Source organism: Cygnus atratus, chromosome 2, assembly GCF_013377495.2.
Source record: "Cygnus atratus isolate AKBS03 ecotype Queensland, Australia chromosome 2, CAtr_DNAZoo_HiC_assembly, whole genome shotgun sequence".
NCBI classification, from domain to species: Eukaryota; Metazoa; Chordata; class Aves; order Anseriformes; family Anatidae; genus Cygnus; species Cygnus atratus.
Window position 1 is genome coordinate 156123588 of NC_066363.1, and position 25654 is coordinate 156149241.

Genomic DNA, 25654 nt, shown 5'->3' on the forward strand with positions numbered 1-25654 from the left:
GGGGCCCTGCCCCAGGCTGCAGCCCTTCAGGAACACCCTGCTCCTGCGGGGGCTCCCCACGGCCGTAGCTCCCTCAGGAAATGTCCCCCTGCTGCGGCGTGGGCCCTCCCCGGGCTGCAGGGTGGAGATCTGCTCCAGCGGGGGCTCTGCAGGGCTGCCGGGGAATCCCTGCTGCCTGTGGGCCTGGAGCCCCTCCTGCCCTCCTCCTCCTGGGGCCTGGGCCCTCTGCTGCTTCTCCCTCACCCTGGGCCTCCTCCCTGCCATGGGACCGTGCCCAGCCTCTGCCCACGGCGGCCCTGCAGCCCCCCTGCCAACACCTGGACATGGACATCCTATATATTTGGATTTCTAAGATTTGGCATATGAATGTGATAAAAAGCTTAATTATCTTATAACGAAAACTAACCTATTACTTGAAACTCCTCTGTATATGTGGGTTTCCTAACAATGGCTGAACTTCCAGCTAGCAACACCAAGTGCTTGGGAAGGAACACTGCATGAAACACGTGTTGATTCCATGCTTTTAAGGACAACACAAGTCACCTGGATAGACAAATGCCATTTTGTCACTTGGAACACTAGCCAAGATAATAGGAAAGAAGTTGTTATATATCTGACTCTTTAGCAGTGGAGCTGCAGGCATCAATCCAGCTCTCACTAGTCAGCTATGGAGCATCTGCCTGTGTTTGCTAAGGAAGACTAAGGGGTGAAAAATGCTGGTGACAAGGGAATCTGAAATCAATTCATAAACCTTAAAATGTCTGAAATATAGACACTTTTTTTGCAGCATTACATTCATCTCTGACAGAAATAAGTCCAGATACTGCTTTACTATAGCATTGGTTAGGAAGTTAAGTAGCCAAAGTGTGAAATGGAATTAAAATGTTCATCTGAAAGTTTTGTCGGTTTAATTATTTTGTATTTACTCAGAGGAATTACATTATCATCCATCTTTAACACTGAAGATCCTGTTAGGCTAGAGGGGACTGCAGCCACTTGCTGATCACTGTGTTGTAGCTGGATATCAACAAAATTCACATTGGGCTTAGTACATAAACTTTGAAAAGTGCCAGAAGGTTTAACAGGCTGGATTTGCTCCATCTTCACCAATTTCAAACTAACATTTGTGAGGGAGGCAATGTTGGTCTGATAGCCTACATCATGTTCTGTGAAATACTAAATATTCATTACAATTCCAGCGACTAATAGGAGATAACGATAGATAATCTTGAAAAGGAAAGCACAGATTTACTTTTTTAAGGTAGAGATCATTGAGGATCCATGTCAGGAATAATCCTTCTGAAGAGCTAGTCTTGTCATGCAGATCTCAGAAAAAAAAAATATTTTGCAACAGACACAGATAAAGGCTACTGAAATGACCGTGAGACAGGCAATAAAATAGCACTATGCTATCAAGGAGACTAGGAGAGGTAGCCCTGACTGCTGTCTTGAAATGAACCAAATAAAAAGCTAGAGTAAAAAAGGGCAAACTTCAGAGACTGAGAAAAGCTATTTAAACTAAAGAACATTATTGACATGAGAACAAAAGGGCTGGAAATGAGTCACAAATAAATTTAATCTTGAAATTCCTACTCACAGTATGGTTCTGAGATGCAGCTCGATAAGTTTATAAAAGGCTCTCCAAACAACATTACATTGAGACACTTTCTGCAATCTACTTCTGAATTAAATAACATCGAGATGTGTATTTCATGTTATGATATTAATTTAAAAAACATGCAGGCAATACAAATCCCTATCTGTTAAGTACCCATAAACAGAAATAATTTCCTTCAAATACATCCTAGCTGTTAACAAGAATAGTTCGTAAATAGCAAATAGTGAGAGCACTGCTGATTAATACCTTCATTAGGAACAGACGTTCACAAACTCACTGGTTGCTCCAACAAGTTATAAGAAATTATAGACACTGGGAAACCAGAAGCAGTCATTTTGCCTCTTTAAGCGGACAAAGTTCAGGATGTTCACTCCAATTGACTGCTGTTTACTGGTCTTATTTCCATCTAATCTCAAACCTTTGACTACATTTATCACTCATTTTTTGTTTTCTTTGTTTCACAACCACTAGTTTGCAATTCTGTAAGTGACAAAAAAATGTGTTTTCCTTCTGCAGGTGAAGGATATATGGGGAAAAGTGTGACAGAAAAGCAAGTAGGGATGCAGTAATTGGGAGGGCCAATGAATCCAAATGATGGGATATACAGTTGTAACATCATATTTTACCCCACCTATCCATCCGAGTGTGAGGAAGGCAAAGACCCCGCTGGGTAGCCCTGGGCTGCCGATGTCCCCAACTCAGCAGTGCTTGACTGGAGCTTGGTTGCAGCTCTGAGCCCTCAAGTCCCACTATAATAAATTCACTAACTGCTCCCACAGCTTGGGAGTGCTGTTCAAAGGCTCCCAGGCAGAAACATTTGGGGCTGGTGGCCTCTGTTTCTGCTCTGAAGTTTTTTTACTTAAGGTTTCCAATGCTTTTAATACCTGCACTTTTCCTTTAGCTTGAATAACCCAACCCCACCGTTGATTCAGATAACTGACACTTGACTGTTTATCAAAGCACAGAAATGTAATTATCCCTTGACACTTCTTTTAATTATTGAGGATTGGTGCTGCTGCTGCCTTTTTTTTCCCTGAAGTTTTTACATGAGGCAACCAATTATTTCTCTCTATGTAATTCCAGACACTGCTGAGCCATTTTACCCTTTCTATATACTACTAACATTTTTAATTAAGATTCTTCCTTATTTCTTCTCTTGTCTCTGGCCTTGATATGAAAGTTCTATAACAGCTCTGTACGTCTGACACTACTGAGCCACAACTTTCTATGACACCACTCAAAATGTAATGAGTAACAGAAAAATATAGTGTCTTTTGATGAAAGCTCTTACTGCAGCCATACTTCAAAATACATTTGCTCAGCTCTTTTATACTGTAAGATTAAAAACAGCAACAAAAAAAGCCCATCTCCTTCTGTAACTTTTACTAATGTATCCAAAGGTAATCAATCAAACATGATACTGAAGTGAGTCTGAATTTCTGCTTGATAAGGAAAACGCATAGTAAAATAAGATCACTACTGAGTATACAATCATAGCTTGGGAAGGATTTTCTGTTTGACTGGCTTCCTTTGTAAAAATCAAATTAATTATTCAAATCAATCAAATCAAATTAACCTCTTCCTGGTCTAAAACTTTAATATCTCTTTTATATATATATATATATATATATATATATATATAATATTTAATAATACATTTATAATAAGTAATAATTATAATTATTTATAATAAACAATATATTTAATAATATATTTATATATATTTTTATATATATATAAACACATTATGATCACTTAATACAAAGGTCAGGTATATAAAATAAAAACAAAAGTAAAATCAAGAAGTTTCAACAGCATTTTAGCAAAGAGACAATGGGGAGAAGGAACAGGCTAAGAAAGAAATGGAGAAAAAAGGAAATGGAAAAATAAATCTCTTAAGCTAGAAAATAGCCAATTAGCAGCTGATTTTGAGAGAGAGAGAGAAAAAAAACACTAAAAATGAGAAAAAGAGAGAAAATGAAAAAGAGGGGACTTCAGTCAAAGCTTGTATTTCCTCATACAAATCTGTCTGTTCTAGTCTTATGCTCGTACTGTTGAGGTTTTGACAGTTGGAAGCTATTAATTTCAGCATTACAAGGCTTACTGAGGTGGATTTATGTTCTTTATAGTCATTAATTCACTTCTGCTTCCTTGATGAAATGAGGGACTGCTTCAGAACGAACACTGCAAATTAAACCACCTTGCCTCCCCCCAGATCGTCTGTTCCCCAGAAAATTTCTACTGATCATAGACCAAGCTGCCCTTAAGTGAAGGGTCAAAACACGTTAAGGGTGTGGGGGTGAGTGCCCACACACAATTTTTTTTATTTTGGTTTTATTTGGGGGTTTTATGGAAGTTTTATTTTGCTTTTAGAAAAAGATAAAAATAAAAGAAAAAGCTTCCATTGAATTTGTTCAACTACGAACTTCTAACCTACAGCTGAGTATAGTTGCGCTTCTCCTCAGAAGATGTCATAATCCAGTCAAAGGACACCCTTTTTCCGTAAAAGAGTCTCATCCGAAGTCCAGGATAGTCAGTGAAAAGACTGCTTTCATTTTACAGCACTCATGCCATTCAGTTCCAAGCGTATGACTTATTTTTTAAAGAGAAATAAAAGCTGAATAAAAGCAGAAGCTAGATAAGGAAAACTGAGCGTATGCCTTCTGGAACAAGGCCTCCTTTCCTGCTTACTGCCCGAAACCAATTACATGTTGAACCTGTCCTACATAGGCTATTCAGAATATTCCTGATTGTAGAATCAGCTTATTTTTCATTTCTCATTCTCTGCACACTTAACTGTACAATTCATTTAATTGCTGGGTAATTAAAATCCTGCCTGATCAAAGCATCTTTCTTGCCTCTCTTGTTCATACATACATCTTCTGATCTTTTTTTCCACAAATCTTCCCACAAAAAAAAATTGTCCACAAGCTGAACTATATTTTTCTGAATTTTATTCAAACGGTATCTTCTGTGTCCATCAAAGTAATAGAAATCTATTTCTCTGCAGATTCGGTGATACTTTTCACTGACTGCTTTACAAGACAGCTTCTTTGTCTTTTCAATCTTCTTCCTTACAATTGCCTTTGAACCTCTTTTTGGAAATGTAACCCATTTTCTTGATTATTTCAATAGCTTTTCGTTTTTTAATTTGGATGTTCAATTAATCTATTATTCAATTTGCTTCTAACAGTACCTAGAAAATTAAGCACCTTGCTCCGACTGTGCAACAATTTATCATCCTTACAGTGTTCCCCAATCACCAGTTATGGCGTAACTGCAATCTCATAAGCAATATTCCCACAAAGAAGTAACCTATATATGCCTTGTTTTCTTTAAAAAGACAATAAAGTTTTGTAAAATAAAATACCGAAAACAAAGTAAGTCACTTAACTCACTATAACAAAAGGTATTAGGTGCACATGCCTGATTCAAACTTGAATGAGTTAATTGTCCTGCTACCACAAAGTTCTGGGTTTCTTCCTCCTTTTCATATCTGATCAAATATCATCATGTGGTAGTTTCCGCCAGTATTCCTGCTCTAAGATTGTATTAAAACCCTTAAAAATAAAAAAATAAACTGCATTTATTAACAGACGGGTACTATTCAGTATGTTCTTATGCCAAAAGTTGCCCGATTTAAGCAATTTCTTCCCCTTCTTACAAACTGGTCCTCTGACAGATTTCCAGCAATAAGTCAACTTATTTCCTATGTCCTGATTTTGTTAAATTAAAGAAATCTGTATCAGAGAAAGTGTAGTTCAAAGCAAGAGAGACTGTCTCAGATGTTTGAGTAGTGAACACAGAATCCACCTGCCAGATTTACTCAACTCGGTATCTGAGCAGATTTTACTCAGCGTGGTAACATAACCCCATAAACGTAAACCCAACAATAAGTCTTCATTAGCTGATCACCTCCAAAACTTTACTTTTTCCTACTCTGGTTTGATTAGAGCTCCTCCGTAAGAAGCTCCCCATGGGAGGTTTCATTAGAGACATTGTGCAGACATCCCATGCACCTTTCTTCACAGCTGAATCACACCAGTAGCTCAGAGCAACACTTAATCAATCCCTCTCCAGTCACTTCAGACAGCTGAACTTTCTGTGTTATTAGGCTCAGAACTGATAATCTTCCTTTCTGGACTTACATTTCATCCATTTCGCTTATGGTACTTTGATTTTTGAGATTATCTATTGATTCCTGTGTGGTAGTCAGATCTTTTTGAAGAGACTGTGGTGCTTGTCTTTGAGCCAACAGCATATTTCATCAGTATGTTCTTCTTCCTCCTCTTTTTTTTTTTCTTTTTCTTTTTTTTTTAAAGCAAAAATCACTATCAGTTCACACTGGCAAGATCGTAAAAGAATGGTCCTAGACCAATGCTTACACAACTCCATTAGTATTTATTACTCCTTTTTCCCTCCAGCCTCTTCCCACTGCTTTGATAGAAATTCTGGGCCTGCAGCTTCAGCTACCTGTTCTTTCAGAAATCCAAGGACATAACCACTGGCTCTCTACCTAATCTAGGAGGTTTTGTTCATTTATCTTCACTTTTTGGTGCTCTCTTTATTCTTGGTACCTTTTCTTTGAAATCGCTACTAGTCTAGTTATGTCTGAAACCCTTTCCCTGCAAGTTTTTCCCCTCAGTTTAGAGTAACCAAGGCTTTGGTAAGAATTAGAAGCAACAGCTGATTCCAAGCATTTCACACAATAGCATGTTTTGACATGTGAGAATGTTACTTTTGTGCCAGATGCCCTAGTTTCATCAAGTTAGTCCTTTTTTTTCAATGTACTACCCCAGTCCCTTAACACCTCCCAGTAACTAAAGCATGTTGCTTATTTGACATTGCCAAAATATCCTCCAAAACAGCCTGCACACAAGCTGTTAAGATACGAAAGTGTTCCCACCTCTCTTAATTCTTAAAAATAAAAATGAAAAACCTGAAGGTTTTTCTAAATGGATGAGAAAGGTTGGTTACCTAGTGAAATTCATTTACCACCCAACTGTTTCTCGGTTTCTGTCTTGCTATGAATCAGACTGCGATTCTCTATCTCATAGACAACTTTCTCTTCAAATTTTCTGGCTATCATTTTCTTGGTTTCAATTTAACTTCTGATGGTAATAGCCAGTCTACTGTAATTCTGAAATACAAAACATTTAAGAGTATTTTAGTTTGATAAATGACTAGAATAATATTTGTTATATTTTTGAAGGACATACCCTGATATACCCACCCAATCTCTCCATATTCCCAAATTTATCCCTATATAATCCATATGATCCCGTGTATTAAAAAAGAAATTAAAACTGCTTCCTTGCAGTTCCCTCTTAAAACTATTCTTTTAACAAATACCAAGATGTGATTCAAAGATGGAGGATGAGCAGCACTGTAGGACTGTCCCAACTAAACCCAAACTGTTAGCAGTGATCACGTCTGCAGAGATCTGGCTCTTTGTAAGTGAGGCCTTGGAGGGGGGACAAGCTGTCAGGGTGTCAAGATAGCATCCAGGACACAGGCTTAGAGATGTACGACTTCCTCATCTACTCACTGACAAATACTTTAAAATATTTTCCTCTGTATTCAGGACATGGTGATTTGACACTGCTGCAATCTCTGAGTTAATCACATAAACTGTGGAAAGGAAGATTTAATTATGGTCTAAGGTCAGACTGGAAAATACAAAATAAAATGGGCGAGTAGTTTCAGTAATTAATTTTAAGATCCATGAAATATATAAGCTGTGAAAAATTATTCTAATTTGATGTTCTTTAAAATAAATGATATGTTATTGAGATAATTTCTTTAAGAAGTAATACTTTGTAAGATGTTTTGTGAAACATAACCAGACAGAACTTCCAAACAAGCTGGCATGGATTGCATCCTCATAAAACACATCAAAATACTTTTAAATCTACCTCCTCTTGATGCTAACCACCTGCAAGGGCAAATTTAAAACCACCTTTCAGTTCTGAAGTTTTGAGTTTTCTCTAAGCTCAACATGCCCACATGATGCAAGTAGACCAACAATTTATTGTGGACCCACAACGAAATGTAGGATACTCTACCTATATGTAAATAACTAAAACTTTGGCTATCAACCATCACTTTCCTTAATGCTGATCTGGAAACAACATTTAACAGCAATATTGTTAGTCTTCCCTTCAATAACATGAAAATGAAATATATTGCACTGTGAAAAGGTATCTAAAATTAAAGTAATTGTTATCAGCTGTCTTGAAATTCCTATTTATTAGAAAGTAAGAAGTGAAAAATGAATGAAATGAGTAAATGAAATAAAAGGATGAATGAAAGCGAAAGGTATTCCTGGACTTTGCCTGTGGTGATGCTTGATCATCGTATGGTTCCTACAATATTATTGCAAATACTGTCTTTAGAGTTTATGTATAATCACTGGTTTTCAGTTATTCAACCAGTTTCTACAGGAAAGGAAAAGCTAAATGTTTGCCCTATATATTATGACATTCAGCACTTCAATATTTGTCTACAATTCTAAATTCCTAAATCAAACTTCTCCAATAAATCTTCACTCTAACATGTACAAGGACCAGCAGGAAAAACATCTTCACCCTGTGGTTGCAGCCAGCAACAGAAGTTAAGTTTCTTTTGCTTTACAAAGGACGTTAATTTCAAAAAACGTTCTGTTGTGAAATTTATGTACAGCATGCAAAAAGTTGGGAACCTCTCCCTTTAGATTTAGTTCTCAAATTTGCATGTAGGAATATCCTGGTCCAACCTATTCCAGGTTCAATCAAAAGCCCATTTCAAACTCAGTCTATTTCAACTTCGGTAACAGCATTTTGTGCATGGCATTTGTACCTATGATTATTTTGCTATAAAATGCAGAAGAGTACCATCAAACTGATAAGTATTTGGTCTCCAAATTTTGCTTGCTTGCAAAACTTAGCAACATAAATCAAATAAAGATTGAAAAAATATCTCACTGCAAGCAATTACAATTGCCTCCATCTGATCGTTTTCAAATCAAACCACATGACTCGCATGACATATGTACGCCTTGGAAGAGTCTTGGTTCTTCTCATTAAACTTTTCAGGCTGTTTCCTTGATTTGATCATATTAATATATGCACCTTAAAACCACATCTATTCCTACACTTGGTTTGTTGCCCAGCAATAAAAAGAAAATATGTCATAAATTTTAGAGAACATTGAACTTGCTGGTGTTGAGCAAGATCATGGTTTTCAATTACGTATGATTTACTAACCTCGCTAATAGACAACTTCATTTTACAGAGATGTCCTAAATCTTAAAATCAATTTTAACAACACATTAAGAACTCTCCCTCTCTAGCCTTTGACATATTTTCTTTTTTACGATTCCTTATGTTTTAAATACTTTTCCTTTCCCCGGTCATTTAATCATATGAAATCACAACCCACAGTGTCCACTAAGAGCCACTTTTTTCCTCCATCTGACAACCCTCAGAGCTGACTTCTGACCCTTAGACCAAAACTTCACTGCCACTAACTTTTAATTCTACACTTTGCGTTGCATTTGGTGAAACAAAGACAGGATTGTCAAGTTTACATGAAAAATTATTTCAATAGGCTTTTATAATTTTAGAAATGCAGTATTAACTCTAATATAAATTATGTCAAATTTAAAATAAATTTTGAAGTCCGGCTTTTATAATTTTGAACAAGAGCCAGTCATTTTTTTAAATCAAAACCATGTTAAATATTCATTCGTGTTTCAGTGTGAGCCCTTATAATAAAGTAAACCCTTCAGTGTAACCATCAATATAGGAAAAGCTTTGAATAATCATAGGATCAATTTTGTTATACAACACTAAGGCAACAGTTCTTAGCCAATATATTCAAAGGTTGTATTACAACAATGGCTAATATAAAGAACGTTCATATTTAAATGATAGTTCATCTTTCTTACAGAGAAGCAAAGCTCAAAGCAAAGCAAGGTTCTGACTACAAACAGTATGATGATTAAGAGGAAAAAAACTCAAGTGGCCGACACTGCCATATTACATTATTCTTAAAAGTAACTTATCAATAACATCAAAAAAAATTAAGAGAGGCGGGATGATAAAAGAACATTTGTAAAATACTGCCTTGTTAATTATACATATTAAGATGACAGTTCTTTAAGTAGAAATGGTAACGGTCACAGAATGTTTAAGATAGCTTGCATAAGATTATCTCAATATTGGTATTCAGTACAGACCACCATCACTAAAAAAAGCTGATTTGTACAAGATAGTTAAGGTCTATAACAAACCATACACAAGCACAAACACTGTTTCTATCACTTCAAAGCAACAGGAAAAGAAACACAGGAAAACAGAATGCGCATTACATCTTAGATGATTTGAAACATAACATTTTATTTACTCTGCCTATAACAGCTGAGTAGGAAACATAATCTGGCTAAAATTTAGAGTCTGAAGGACAATGTGTCACACTGCCTAAAGATGTGTACACATACACTCATTCTTGATTGTCCAGACATTCCAACAAATCCTTGTTATTCCCACCTACCAAACTGAAAGACAATCTTTTAATTCCTCCTTCATACACTAATAAAATCAAAATTAGCCTGCCACTGCCATGGTCTTTCTGAAGGACCCCAGTAGCTTCCTCAAGATGACTGCAGGTAGCTTCACCTGGCCATGCGGTGGTGAAACCAGGTAGCAAAGATTCAGCTACTGAATACTCAAAGTTATAGCTGATTAAAAGAAACTGAAATTTCTCCATTGCCTTTTATTTTCATTTTTGCCTTTGTTTTCAAGTAAAATCGGAAGAATTTACAGGTATGAGGCAGAGAACATCACAGAGTGTTGGTTGGTGTTCATATGTTCTGACAACTACAGCAACTGCAACTCTGAGTTAAGCGACAACATGAGAAATTACCAACTGCACAGGCAATTGGATTTTATTGTAAATCGGTGCTACATTCACGATTTCTGCATAATGCACCAAAATATCAATGAAAATCACCATTTAGGCAGGATTAGCGAATGCAGCCCCATGCCTCCAAAAGTCTCTTTTACTTAGACGCTGTAAGGTGGACTTTGGCAGTTAACTGAAAACCAAAAAAGAAAACCAAGAAAATTAAAAAAGAAATAATTAAGAAGAATAAGAATTCATCCTTAAGATGATCTCCCATGCAAAAATGCCATGGAAATATTTCCAAGCCCAGAGCCCAGGCTACAAACCTGTTGAAGGTCAATGGCACTCAGTAGAGCTAAAATGACTCCCAAGTGACCTGAGTTGACAACACCCATCTGACACAAGCTGCCTGTTTTACTGATGAGGACCAAATTGCCAAAGACAGACATTCAAGCAAGTGCTACCAAATCTTTGAATCCTCTGAAGAACAGCTGCCAGGTAAGCATGGTTTCAGAGACAGATGTTTAAAGTTCGACGTGTTTACAACACAACAGATTCAAAATACTACCAGTTTTAGCCTTCCCATCTATATATCAGGTGCATACACATTTTGGCATATGAGTTGACAATGGTCTGTATGCTTGGAAAAAAAAACATTTGAAAGAATAAACGTATGCAAATAATAGCATTTGTGGTCTTTTAAGTTTACTCAGACAACGCTGATGGACCATTGCTCCTTAAAAGTGGTCCCCTCTGAGTTATCAAATTAATTAGAACAAGGAGCATAGAGTTAAATTTGCTTTTAAAACAAAGACTTTGAAAACAGTTTTCTTACAAACATGGCACTTCTGTAACCGATCACTGCAATAGAAGGGTTGGGGATAAAATACCCCACTTTCCAAAACCTCTACACAAGCCTTGTTAAGAACCTCAGGCACAAGTCAAATTATCACACTTCTTCAAAATTAAATTAATTGAATATTAAAATGTTGGAACATCACTCTAAATGCAAAGTTAAGATTTACTAAGATTACTAAAAAAGATACTAATGCAAATGTCTAGATTATGATGAGAAATATATCACAAATAATATTGCAATTCTGTATAAAAACGTTTTAGAGAAATTACTTTAAAAACACGCACTGTCAGGCAAAGAGAAAATTTAAGCAGCAGCCACCTCTCCTGCAAAACAACTCGGACCGCAAATTACAGGAAAAAGTGCATACTCAGGTTTCATATATACCATCACTGAACAGCGATACTTAAAATAAAATTGATATAAATTTTACTTTTATATTCAGCTAAGCAAAATATCTAAAGGGAAAAAAAATCCTAGCAGATTCTTCTGTATCACAGAGTACCAGTAAATGAAAACATTACCAGTCTCATGCCGCCAGAAATTACAAACCAGTATGTCCTCAGAAGAGATCATCAGTAGATTTTGACATTACTCACCCCACTGGAGAGGAGCTAGCTGTAGATGCTCCAGGACCAGTTGATTGAGAACGCCTTCCACACTTGCTTCTCCTTCACGCTTCAAGGAAGGGTAAATTAGAATTAAGGAAAACTTTGATTCAGAGAGAAAAAGAGCATGTAGCACACACGAATTTTATTACTGCAAATCAAAACTGCAACTTCAAGATTCATTAAAGGTTCAAGTTTTATTAGTCAGTAAATTGGCTAACAATAATAATTAGAGCAATTTGTATCTCCGGAATATAAAAATTTAATTCCACTGAGGAGCATTAAATATAAATATGCAAAGGTAAAAAGTGTCTAAATAATAGTACAGCACAAGGGGAAAAAAATCTGGAAAAAATGCAGAATCTGTAAGTATGTGGTGCAGGATCACAATTCAAAATGACAATCTGGAAACAAAAAGAGATAAAATACAAACCAGAACAAATGTGAGGTAGGTTAGTTTTGAATATTGGCTTGGTGCAAGTTCGGTGGACATACAAGGAATGGTAGAGAATTTAGTGACCATGTCATTATTTGATCTTTAAGGTCCCTTCCAACCCGAGCCAGTCAATGATTCTATGAAGGGCAAACATCAAACCAGAATCGCACGGGCATGTAACCTGCAGGCTTCCCTTCTACTCAGTCCTGTGTGAACTCAGTGACAAGCTCAGACTGAAATGAGAAAAAATATTCTTACTCTAAGGATAGCAGAGAACTGAAATCAACTGTTGGGAAAAACAGAATCTCTATGTTTAAAGGGCTTCAAAACAAGTTACACAAGCATTGATATAAAAGGTTAGGCAATATCCAATGGAACACAAAAACATCGCTTTCCATTTAAAAATAATAATAATAATAATTATAAATGATATATTAAAATGATATATAATGTAAATATTAACAGTAAGGTGAGATGCATCAGGAAACGTCTTTGTCGAAGAGCACTGGATTTCTTTTTTCTAATTCTCTGATTTCAGAAGAGCACTGAATACAAAGGGCTTTGAAGGACATACAGATATTAGAACCTCTTCATATTTTTCCAAAGTTGCACTGACTGGCTTCGGCACAATTTTGTACTGCAAGAAGCTCCTCTCTCAGGTAGGTTGAGAGGCATCACGGAGTGGTTGAGGTTGGAAGGGACCATCTATGTGCCCATAACCACTTCCAGGTGGCTTTTGAAGGTCTCCAAGGAGGAGACTCCACAACCTCTCGGGGCAACCTGTGCCAGCACTCAATCACCTCACACAGCACAGAATTGCTGCCTGATGTCCAGAGGGAACCTCCAGAGCTCCAGTTTGTGCCCACTGCCTCTGGTCCTGGCACTGGGCACCACTGACAAGAGCCTGGCTCCATCTTCTTTGTGCCCCCCCTTCAGGTATTTCACCTTCAGGAAGAGGCGGACGTGGAGCAAGCAGTGCTCAGCACATGAGCTTCTCAAAAATTCTCCTTATCCAACTTATTAATCTTCAAACATCATAAGCACAGGTGGAGTGCTGTCCCAACATAGTTACAGGCTGAACTCCCAGGAAGATGCCTCGAGGCGTTATCCAACTACTCCAAAAAGAACTGGAGCCATCTTTCCCAGAAACAGATAAACAAAGATAGACGAATCTATGAGTTTTTATAAACAACTCCTTAAAGCCATCAGTTCTTTTTCTGCAAAACTCTGAAAAGGGAGGCACATCATCAGACTGATGAAGTACGTTCTCATCTGAGTCATTTAAAAGAAAATTAACAGGTACTGAAAACAACTAATTTCTACCACAGGACATAATTTTATGTATTCTTCAGAGGGTTTAAAAAAAAATCTTGAAACCTCAGACTAAAAACAGCTAATAGTTGAGACTCGAGAGCTCAAGGAGATGATAAATGAGGAAATCAATAATTTATAGCATTCTCACAAAAATTTTTTCAATAATCCTCATTATGGCCTGAAAAAAATGTATTAAATAGCTTTAATTTCCCTAAAAGTACTACGAATGAAGAAATCACAAACCCTAACGAATCTGAAAGCCATAAACAACATTACAGAAACCCACCTATTTGGAAAATTCAGGACAGCAGACTGCCACCTCAGAAAAACATTGCTGCTGAAAAATAAAAGCCAGGACACCAGCACAACAGAATAATTGCCAAAAACCAAACTCCAAGATAGAGAATACATATTTGGAGTGCTTTATAGACACAGCAGATAAATAATTCTGTCATCACATCTTTAATCTAAGGAATATAAGCGAGAGAAAGCACTAATAAAAAGGCAGTATTTTAAAGAAGTTTTAAAACAGAGCGGTTGCCATTACCCGTAATGTTAAGCTAACTTAACTGTAATTTACTTACAACTGGCTCACAGTGGTGCCTGGAATATTACAAATTTTTACTGCTTAAAGCTCCATGGAAAGCTTAATGCCTCAGATACCGTTATAAAATGACTATAAAAAAGGTGATTCTCCAAAGTTTATTATTGGTAAATGCTATCAAAACAGATCCATGTATTCATAAAGAAAACACATTTTTGCAATTTCAAATTCAACACATCCACAGATTATTTCTATAGCCAACGACCTGTTAAACTTGATGCAGAATATTTTGCTATGCACATGATACTCCTGCAACAGACCACTAATAAAAATATGGGAAGTTCCTCCAAGTGAGTACAATATTCAGAAGAAAGTCTATATTTAAGCCATTATTCCCACCCTATGGCAAATGTTTACAGTGATTTAAATATATATATGCAGATCAACTAATAAAAATTACCTTTCCACACTTTTTAAGTTCCACATCCTGTTTTTGCTCCTGGGTACAAGACACCTACAAGACACCAAACTACTGGATCAAGTTCCCTTGAGTTCCCGGATGATTGGAGTGCCGAAGCACACAGCATAAAAAGCTGAGAGAACGGGGTTTGTTTGGTCTCGAGAAGAGAAGAAAGCCTAAGAAGAAATTTTACTGCTCTCTGCCATAGTGGGAGAGTATAGAGAAGATGGAGCCAGACTCTTCTTGGAGGAACAGAGTAGCGTGAAGAGGGGCAACAGACACAAGGTGCAGGGCAGGGTGTTCTACCAGACCTGGAGAGGTTCCTTCCAACCTCAATTACTCCATAATCCATGCAACCTCACCGTCTTCAGGACAAAATAGACTCAAATACAATATTGATGTCCAAGTTGCACGGACTGGTTCAGAAAACGTGCTTTCCCTTGGCAGCAAATCCCCAAAGTGCTTGGTTTTTAACAGGCACTTAAGATACTGCCCACAAAGTTCCCTAAGCATCCAGACCAGGTAAAACTCTGCTGCCAGGTAGCCTCAAAGTCAAAAATCACCAAAGAATCACAGAGAAACTCGGTGTGGTGGGATGGTCTGAGCACGCCTAGTGGTCACAAAGAGCCACAAATCTGACTTTGTAGATTAAATCTCCCAAAATAAACCTCCACACATTTTCACGACCTGCCACCGCAATCACAAACCTGCTGTTCCATAGAAGTCCCATTTTGAAAAGCCTCCGTTCACCATTCACCCAGGCCTCAATTCTAAGAGCAAATTCTTTGTTTTTAACAGCACATGCATCAGTCTGGAATTAAATAGATGACTTCCAGTTTCCACTGCAACTACTCACGCTTGGCAATTCAAGCAAGACCTTGTCTACTGGACAATAAAATGAGTTTCAATGCGGGCCTCGGATGTAATGAATACACAACTACCAGATACTATTGAGAAAAAATAATAATAATAATTTTACAGAGTAGATACCTTTATTTCACTTTTTTTTAGAAACAGACTGTATATGATTCATACTACATTTATATTTATAAATATATATTAAATAAATATAATTTTATATTTATGATTCATACTATTCATATGAAATTTATATTGTTTCATACTAAAAACCTGAATGACAATCAAATGAATTAGTTATTTCCCTAAGAAAACCTTAGTTTTTTACACCAACTTGGTTGCCTAATGTGCAGTTGGGTGCCTACATTTGTAACTCCACATTGTTACCTAAAACCTGCAGCTTAAAAATAAAAGAGAGTTTTAAAAACAATTTCCGTATTAAAATTACTGATTTTTTTTCTCTGCTATGCAGCATTCCACACCTTGCATCCTTCTACAAAGATTTATTTTCACTAACATATTTCTGAGTTCTTTTGCAAATAAATACAGGTGGAAGCATGCTCACAATCATAAACAAATTAGCACATGTTCATAAATAAGACTATACTAATGAAAAACAGATTTAAATGATTAATGAACACAGTTTACTTACAGCAGTAGCCTTAGTCATATTTTAAGCTTTCTGTTTTACTATTATTGTGGTACTTTATTACTAAAACTAATTACATGCAGTTATTAAGGTTCCTAAATTTAAAAGTTACTATTGCAAACAATTGCTGATGCTAAGAAGCTGTATGGGAACGTAAAGCTCCATCCAAATAAAGTATTTCTTAGGAAATCTATCTATAATGATTTAAAAATGCCACAACATGCAATATTCTCATAACTGGCAATTCATAATTATGATCAAAAGCTGAACAGACAAATAGAAAAGTAAATTTCAGTAACAGTTACCAGTGGTTTGCTGTCAAACCCAGACAGCATATCAAATGAGATGACTCAAGTTTCTGTCCAATACATAACCATTTCAAAATTTTGATTGGCTACTTAGATGATGAAATACAAAAACATTCATAAAATTTATGTATTTGGAAAAGACGTCAGTGTTCAGAAACCTAATGAATGAGTGGAACTTACAAAAATCCATTAGATGAAATTAAACGAAGAAAATTTCCAAGTATCAACTAGAAGGAATCAACAAATTCTTAAAAGAAAGTTGGGATAATTATTCAGCTGGTTATGCTGGACTATATGCTCAAAATCAATCAGATATAGGACACTTGGAAAAGAAGATAAATATTGTTCTCAGAGCAAGCATCATATCTGAAACATGGAAGATGTAGCTTTTATTTCATGAGAAACCTCACCTGAAGTATTGCTTCCAGCTTTGGATTCCATGTATTGAGAAAAACATTGCAATATGACTGAAAGAAAATCTGGTTTGAAGAAAGAAAAAAAAAAGCTGGCAATTAGGTTTAAATATAGAAAAGAAAAATCAGAGGAGACATAGGCTGCAATTTCAAAACCTGTAAGAAAACATTTAAAATAGGACAGGCTTCATATAAATCACAGAAATTAATGCTGAAGTGAAAAAAAAAAAAAGTCTAACTATTAGAAAAGTTAAAATGGAGCTTGATATTTAAGGTAGCACTGGAAGTTTCATTTGTATAGGCTGTTAGGGTGAGGTTCCAAATGTTTTCATGAATATGAATCCAAAACCTTACCGTCTCATTTCACTGAAATAGTGTTTTTTTCACAGAAAGATCAGAAATTTTCTCCATTTGAAAACAAACCTGGGAGGAGCAGGAGACAGGGGGAGGAAGAGGAATTTTCTACCGCATGGCTGCACAAATCACACAATGGAAGCCAGTTTTGGAGGTCACTGTCCGAGCCTATGCTCAAAGGCTAGAAAACATCAAAATTACATCAGGTTGTTCAAGGTCTTGTCCTGAGTTTTTCAGTATCATCAAAAACAGCAATTCCACAGCACTTCTGGACAACCCATTGTACTGCTGGACTGCCACCACTGTGAAAAGATTTCTTCCTGGTACCTAACTGGGATTTCTCTGGCTGCGACTTGCTACAGTCATCTCATCCTTGCACTGAGCATCTCGCAGGGTCTGCTTCGGTCTCCTCCACAACCATCCCCTGGGTGCCTGAAGAAAACAATCATATCCCAACACAGTCTTAGCTTCTCTGGAAACCAAAGGCCAAAGAGTCTGTTTTTCTCAGCTTCTTCTCACATATCGTGTGCTGCAGCCCCCTCACCACGCTGGTGCCCTCCTACATCATATTTTCAGTATCTCCATCACACTCAGACATCAAAACAGTACAAAGTATTCCAGCTGCAGACACAGAAGTGCCAAGGGGATGATAACAGCCATTTCTCTTGACTTGTTGGCTATACTCTCATCTGTGCAAGACGGAACAGAGAGAACCTTCATCAATACATGGGTGCAACACTGAGCATATGATGATGTCCTGCAGAACCCAATGTTCTTTTTTTCTAGCCATCTAGTTTCTAGCCTATATTGACACACAAAACAGCTCTACTCCAGGTGCAAGAATTTCCTTTGTTGTTGTTGTTGTTGAAATCAGTTTGGTTGCTCCAATCGACTTCTCCACCTTGTCAAGAACGCTCTGAATGACATCCGTGCCCTCCAAAGTATTTCCACGTCTCTGCAATTCAGGCATCCACATTCTCCCACACATGCTTGTTTCTTTTCTGTTGTTCTCCCACTACTTTTGAGACTTTGCTGTCCATCCTCTGAAGTACCAAGCTTAAATCCAGACTCAGTAGACTAGCCAGTCTGCTGACAAAGGTGTTCTTACCTCACTTGATCAGGAGGGTTAAAAAGAGGCACCCAGAGCTACAGGATGGAGATAGACCACTCAAAAAACAGCAGCAAGTTATGCCAAAAAACACTAGATATAAAACTAAAGCATAAATAACTCCTTGATGCTATCCCAAGCCAAACCTTTCTGTGATCCCTATGAAAAATCCCTTCAGTCAGCTGAACGTTGATAAATCCTTGCATATTTTTCTAAAAACAAGGATCACTTGAAAATGACCAAATTCTCTGAAATGATTCTGAACATATCTGAATTTCTTCAGTCAAAATGTAGATGGTAGAGATTAATTGAATATTCTAACAAGCAGTAATCTATGGTGGGTCTAACAAGGACTGTGTAAAGAGCACAAAGAGAAATTTAACCTACCCTTCATCTTCCACGTGGGCAGATGTGATATTTCTTCGCTCAGGGGTTTGAAGAAACCAGGTACAGAGTAGCGGTATAAACACAAAAAGACAGAGCACTAAGCAACAGACACAGCACACTAAAAACTTTAAAGAACACTTAGTACAGATGCCTTGATCCACAAGACAGAATGCATAGAAGTTCCTTGCAGAAAACATAAATTTTGTTTAAAAATATTTAGAAAACATGAAGAGAAGCATAAGTTGAAAATATTAGCCACCTTAATACTACATGTGCTCCATCTGTTCAAATCCTGTGTTAAAACAACAAACCTTGGTTGTTAAGCTGATACCAGATGCCATCTACCAGATGCTAAAAAACAAGACAGCGTGTTCTTAATTTAAATTATCTCAATACACCTATAATCTCAATGACACTCTACATTAAATTACTTCAGAATTTTTCTTAATTGAAACAGCATGGCAGCAAGCTTTCACAGAAGAAGGTCTATTTTCCTACTAATTTTCATTCTATCAAAAATATACAGAGGTTACAGTGAATAATATACTGTGTTGTCTTTACCTCCTGCCTTCAGCCCTCCAAAAGTATATGAAAATTGATCAAGCGTTACAATACTTTCACAAATGAAGCACTGAAAAAAAAACATCACTTGAAACCCTGAATATTTCAATGAATAAAATGTATTTCATATTTCAATGAATAAAATATTCCAATGAATATTTCAATGAATAAAATGTGCTTTTCGTACTGGAAGATATTCCTGATGCTCCTCAAGACATTCAGACACAACTTGAAATCCTCATTATTTGGGAACTATTTTTGGTCCTGCAGGGGTTCTGTATAATTTTTCGCTACATCCTGAACAAAAGGTCCTTGAAAGCAACTAGAGGAGGGCAACAAAGTTGGACACATGAGAATGGTAGAATGCTGCACCAGGGCAGCTGGACTTGATGATCTTTGTAGGTCCCTTCCAACTGAGCTATTCTGCTCTTTTCAATGGCATCCACACACTTAAATCTGAAACCTTTGTTTGTGTGATGATTTCATATAACATCAACCAAATGCTGTAATAATTTAAGGAATTGTAAGCTTCTTACCAACACGTTAGTTTCCTTAAAAAGTGTAAGAAATTGAGTTACTCTCCTTCTACACTGTTTCTACCACATATCGAATTATATTTTAAATATAAAAACACTTGACGCAGGAGACACTTACCAACTTTTCTGTGGTTACTTATGAACACTGAATCTCTCAAATTCTAACCATGACAACTCATTTTTCCACTTTGCTGTATTCACAGAAGCACACATCAGTTTTTATTTATTTCTAATAAATTTAATAATATACCCCTTCCCTCATAAACAATACAAGACTGCTTGTAAAAAAAAATTGTCTGAACTCTGTTCCCTAAAGCATACATATATTCTCATGCATATATTTAGCACAGAAAGATTAGCTGGAGAGCTCAACATGGTTCAATAACGGCAGATACCAAAGAGATTGCTTTTTCTTACCTTTCTAAAGGCTTTTGCAAAAATTCCTTCTCTAGTAAGGAATAAAAACAACTATATCCCTTTGCATTTCTGCAAATTCTTTTTATCTCTTGGCTGCAGGCCTCTGAAGGAAAACAAAGCTTACACAGTTAAGCTATCTGTCCATTTCTCAGCGTATCTTTCCACAAGTGTGTCTGAAATAAAATCTGCTGGCCAGTATCAAATTAGTCTGGTGGAAGGACAGCTGTCTCAGAAATGTGAGAAATTAAGTTTCTCAAACTTAGCAGAAGTGAGAGGAGAACTGTTTGTTGCTTTCTTTTTTTTTTTAATTTTTTTCACCTGTTTGCACCTAAATGTTGCCATAAGAAATAAAATGATCAGAAAGATTGATTCTACCTGGGACATGAAATCTAGAACACTGCATCAGTTGACAAGGGAAGACCAACTGATGTCATCCACCTGGACTCCTGTAAGGCCTTTGACAAGGTCCCACACAGCATCCTGATCTCAAATTGGAGAGAGATGGATTTGCTGGGTGGACCATACAGTGGATAACGAATTGGCTTGAAGGTCACACCCAGAGAGCGGTGGTCAATGGCTCCATGTCCAGGTGGAGGTGGGGATGAGTGGTGTCCCTCAGGGGTCTGTTCTGGGACGAGTACTGTTTAATATCTTTATCAATGACATGGAGAGTGGGAGGGACTGCACCCTTAGCAAGTTTGCAGATGACACCAAGTTGAGTGGTGCAGTTGATAAGCCAGAAGGAAGGGATGCCATTCAAAGGGACCTGGACAGGCTGGAGAAGTGGCCCCACATGAACCTCATGAGGTTCAACAAGTCCAAGTGCAAGGTGCTGCACCTGGGTCAGGGCAATCCCAGACAGGAGGACAGACTGGGAGAAGAACTCATTGAGAGCAGCCCTGCAGAGAAGGTCTTGGGGGGGTTTGGTGGACGAAAGGCTCGACATGAGCCAGCAGTGTGTGCTTGCAGCCCAGAAGGCCAACTGCATCCTGGGCTGCATCACCAGAGGGGTGGGCAGCAGGGGAGGGAGGTGATTGTCCCTCTCTGCCCTGCCCTTGTGAGACCCCACCTGGAGCACTGCATCCAGGTCTGGGGACCCCAGCACAAGAAGGATGTGGATGTGCTAAGAGAGGGTCCAGAGGAGGGCCACAAGGTTTGTCAGACAGCTGGAGCACCTCTCCTGTGAAGAAAGGCTGAGAGAGCTGAGGATGTACAGCCTAAAGAAGAGAAGGCTCCAGGGTGATCTTATTGCAGCTTTTCAATACTTAAAGGGGGCTTATAATAAAAACGGAGAGCAACTTTTTGCTCAGAAAGATAATGACAGGACAAAGGGGATGGTTTTAAACTAAAAGAGAGGAGATTTAGATTAGAGATTAGGAGGAAATTCTTCACTCAGAGGGTGGTGAGGCCCTGGCACAGGCTGCCCAGAGAAGCTGTGGATGCCCCATCGCTGGAGGTGCTCAAGGCCAGGCTGGATGGGGCTTTGGGCAACCTGGGCTGGTAGGAGGCGTCCCTGCCCATGGCAGGGGGTTGGATCTAGATGGGCTTTAAGGTCCCTTCCAACTCAAACCATTCTGTAATTCTATGAAAAAAGTTTCTTCAAGAATTTTTAAGCATAGACCTGTGTGTAATTCAGTACCTTAGGTTAGAATAGCTTTGGTTCTAGGAACAAAGTAAACATTCATAATAAATCTTAAGAGCACAGAAAGTAAAGCTTGCACTGAATTCAACACACAGAGTTCACGCATTTACATGGCAGATTTACATGCCAGCCATGACGGTTTGGGTATCAAAAGCTGGGTTCAAATACAGAACACGGCATGGATGTAAACAGTGTTGCTCAGCAACAGAAATTAATGAGAATGTAGTTTTACACCCTGACAAAATTATTAAAACTATGCACTCAATTCCAACATAAGAATTCAACTATGCTATCAAAGGATATTTATATCTTTCTGTAACAGGGAAATTTTCTAAGTGAGTTCTGATTAAATATTGACATTTTTGCATAAATGGAATTCTTTCTGAAATGTTGCTTAGGGAGCCTGGATGGAACTAGGCACTAGGAATCTCATTTATATCTCAAGTTTTGCCTTTGACTAATCCTGTACAGCTTTGTGCAGCCTTAATAATGAGGAATAGAAAAAAATCATTGCAGATCACTAGATAAAAGTACAATTAAAAGCACAAAAAGGCATCTCTAAAGATAAACCATGATTTGACTGCCACTCTTCTCTCATTTCCTGCCAACCATTATCACACTAATGTGAGGATGATCTGAGTGAAAAACATAAATCTCCTGAAGGATGCCGAGTATCAACACATGGCTGGGGGGGCTGTTGGCCGCAGAGAATGTTTCCCTGATGGCAATCATGAAAAAGCGTATTTCCAACAAGCAAAGCATTAAGAGTTAGGGAAGTAATGTAATTTACAGAAACACCATTGGTTTATTCTCACTATAAACTGAATGTATATGAAAGCTTCTTAATGTAAATTCTTATTATTAATAATGAGGGAATATTCTACTGCATTTAGAACAATTAAGAGGATTTGATGTTTAGGATGACTAAGTCATCACTGAAGTCCTTTCTAAGCCTTAAAACAGCTACCCAAGATAAGATATACAACGGCATCTATTAAAAGGACTTGGAACTAAATTATTCTAATATGTTCTGATTTGCTCAAATTTAATTAAATATATGAAAACTCTTAAAACCAGCTTCACATCTCTCTTTATGATTCGCTTACATGGTGTGGGGAAGAGAACAGAAAAATTTGACCCTATGAAACTACTACTCATCAACCCTAACTATGCTTCCTCAGTTCCCTAAATGTTGGGAGAAACACACAGGGTTTGTGGCAGGCTCAATGATTCAGACAAAGCCATTATAGTAAGACCCAAACATCATCTAAATAATATACAGCACAATTAACCTTAAACAGTCTATAATTATCACAAGCTTCATCGTTCTAATTACTTTTCTTTTCAGTAACACTGCTACAAAGTGAGTTGAATTATAAAATAAAATGTCATAGGGCATCTATTTATGTATTTTTAAAGCAAGTATTTATGAAAGGATATAATTTTCCAGCAAATATCCAGCTTGCTGTTAATCTCCAGACCTTTTGCCTGTTGTCTTTCTTCTTCCAGCTGCTTTTCGTTCGCAAACTGTGTCCCATCAGCAGGGGATTCTGGGAAGCTCTCAAAATTGAACTTGTCAACTTGGATAGCCATACTGTAACAAAAGGAAAAGAAAGAGGAGAAAAAAGGAGTTTCACTATGACAATTTTACAAATATTACTTGTGCAGAAAAGGCAGAGCGTTGTAAAACCAAGCACTACAATATTATACTGTACTTGTCTCACGGGCATGTGGTCTATATACTGATAAATAACCTGCATGATTTATGCTACTGAAAAGAGAAGTCCGTCCATTCAAGATCATAAGATTAAAAAAATAATCAATTAGCATCTTAATGCCTTTGTGAGTACTGCAGAAGGTATCTGCCTTGCTGTTGCAACTAGTTGACCTCACTGTGGCTGTGCAGGTGTCCATCTGCCTTTATTCTTGGTGTGTAAATGCTCCTGGTGTGCTTAACAGTTGCTAAAAAAAATAACAAAATTGGGCCAAATGCTGATGAATGTACTATTAAAAGTTACACACAAGCGAAGTACTGTGTTCAGTTTTGGGCCCCTCAGTACAAGAAGGACATCGAGACCCTGGAGCATGCCCAGAGCAGGGCTACGAAGCTGGTGAAGGTCCTGGGACACAAGTCCTGTGAGGAGCGGCTGAGGAAACTGGGGGTGTTTAGTCTGGAGAAGAGGAGGCTCAGGGGAGACCTTATTGTTCTCTGCAACTCCCTGAAAGGAAGGTGTGGGGAGCTGGGGGTCGGCCTCTTCCCACAGGTAACTAGTGATAGGACTAGAGGGAACGGCCTCAAGTTGTGCCAGGGGAGGTTCAGGTTGGAAATGAGGAGCCATTTCTTCTCAGAAAGAGCAGTCAGGCATTGGGACGGGTTGCCCAGGGAGGTGGTGGAGTCACCGTCCCTGGGGGTGTTCAAGGAAAGGCTGGATGTGGTGCTTGGGGACATGGTTTAGTGGGTGACATTGGTGGTAGGGGGATGGTTGGACCAGAAGACCATGGAGACCTCATGATCTCTTCTAACCTCAATGATTCTATGATTCTATATAGAAGTGTGTCCTGACATGAAAATTGACACGCTTAGAAAGCCATGTGCACTTCACTGGTTTTACAAGCCCATTTCCTCCATTTTTCCTTGGAATTTTTCCTTACAAAACTCAGGAAGGAATGACCAAATGGTGTCAGTACTAGGGCTCAAATATGACCATTATCTTTTCCTTTGAGAAGATACTTGAATCCTGCTTAATCTATGTTAATGATTTACAGGCAATATTGATTTCAATATCGCAGTCTAATTCATCAGTAGCAAATAGTTAAATAATTGCTTTATTAAATGTATGGTGAGGCATAAAAGCAAATTAAATTAAATATATTATGCTATAATGCATACTAAATACTTATATGTTAAACTAGAATCACTAATCTAATATAAAAGGGAATTTAGAGCAGCTCACATCACATGAAATGTGGTTATAGCGGATCTAATATACTGTGCTGCCAAAACAGCTTTAATTTCCTGAATCATCTGAAATAGAAAAATAATTAGGGAAGAATTAAAATATATTGCTCTTGAGATGACTTTGCTCTTAAGGAAAACACAAGACCAAGCAACTACTTTTTAAAACCATTCATGAGGAAATCCAACTACTATCAAAGAAGGGGTATGAGAAAGGCATTTTACAAAACACCCAGGGTTATTATTACTCCTTTTCTCTATTTCTGCAGATATCAAAGATGGAAACAAATTCCAAATGTCGCCAAAAGGAAAACACTAGTCACAGAAATCATCATGAAAGGACTTTGAAATCCCACCAGACCAGAAGAGATTTTCTATAATTAGCATTAATTTAAGAGACTGCTGACCTTAAAAAAAAAAAAGTGAGAAAAGATACAGTAATTACAAATAACAAGGAATAATCTAAAGCTTATCAGGTTTACTGTGGAAAGATGAAATAAAATAGGCCCATCATGCTTCACCCTGAGCAAAAACTGACATCTCAGGAGAAGACATTCATGTTCCTCTACCTTCATCATTAAAAAGTAGAAATACAGCACTGAGACGAAGGTGGCACAATTACTTTCTATAAGCTACCTCCTCTGCAGACTGTGTCTTTGCTCATCTTTGCATTTAAAAATCAAAGAAGTCAGAGGAATTAATCTATTCCTCTCTAAGGGGTGTTTTTGTCTTGGCTATTTTTTCTC

The 25654-nt window shown here is 37.6% G+C and overlaps 1 protein-coding gene across 6 annotated transcripts in view; it reads right to left on the reverse strand.

Moving 5' to 3' along the window:
- TRAPPC9 (trafficking protein particle complex subunit 9) overlaps positions 1-25654 on the reverse strand; it is a 466059-nt gene that overhangs the window by 233307 nt on the left and 207098 nt on the right. For 4 of the 6 annotated variants that reach the window (XM_035561675.2, XM_035561676.2, XM_050708965.1 and 1 more), the window contains 2 exons: positions 23393-23546; positions 11957-12047 (listed from right to left, as the gene is read on the reverse strand). In XM_035561675.2, the coding sequence (XP_035417568.1) occupies positions 11957-12047; positions 23393-23546 (245 nt within the window). Of the gene's footprint in view, positions 1-10353; positions 10695-11956; positions 12048-23392; positions 23547-25654 lie in introns of those variants that run through there. The other 2 variants (XM_035561677.2, XM_035561680.2) reach the window with 2 other exon arrangements.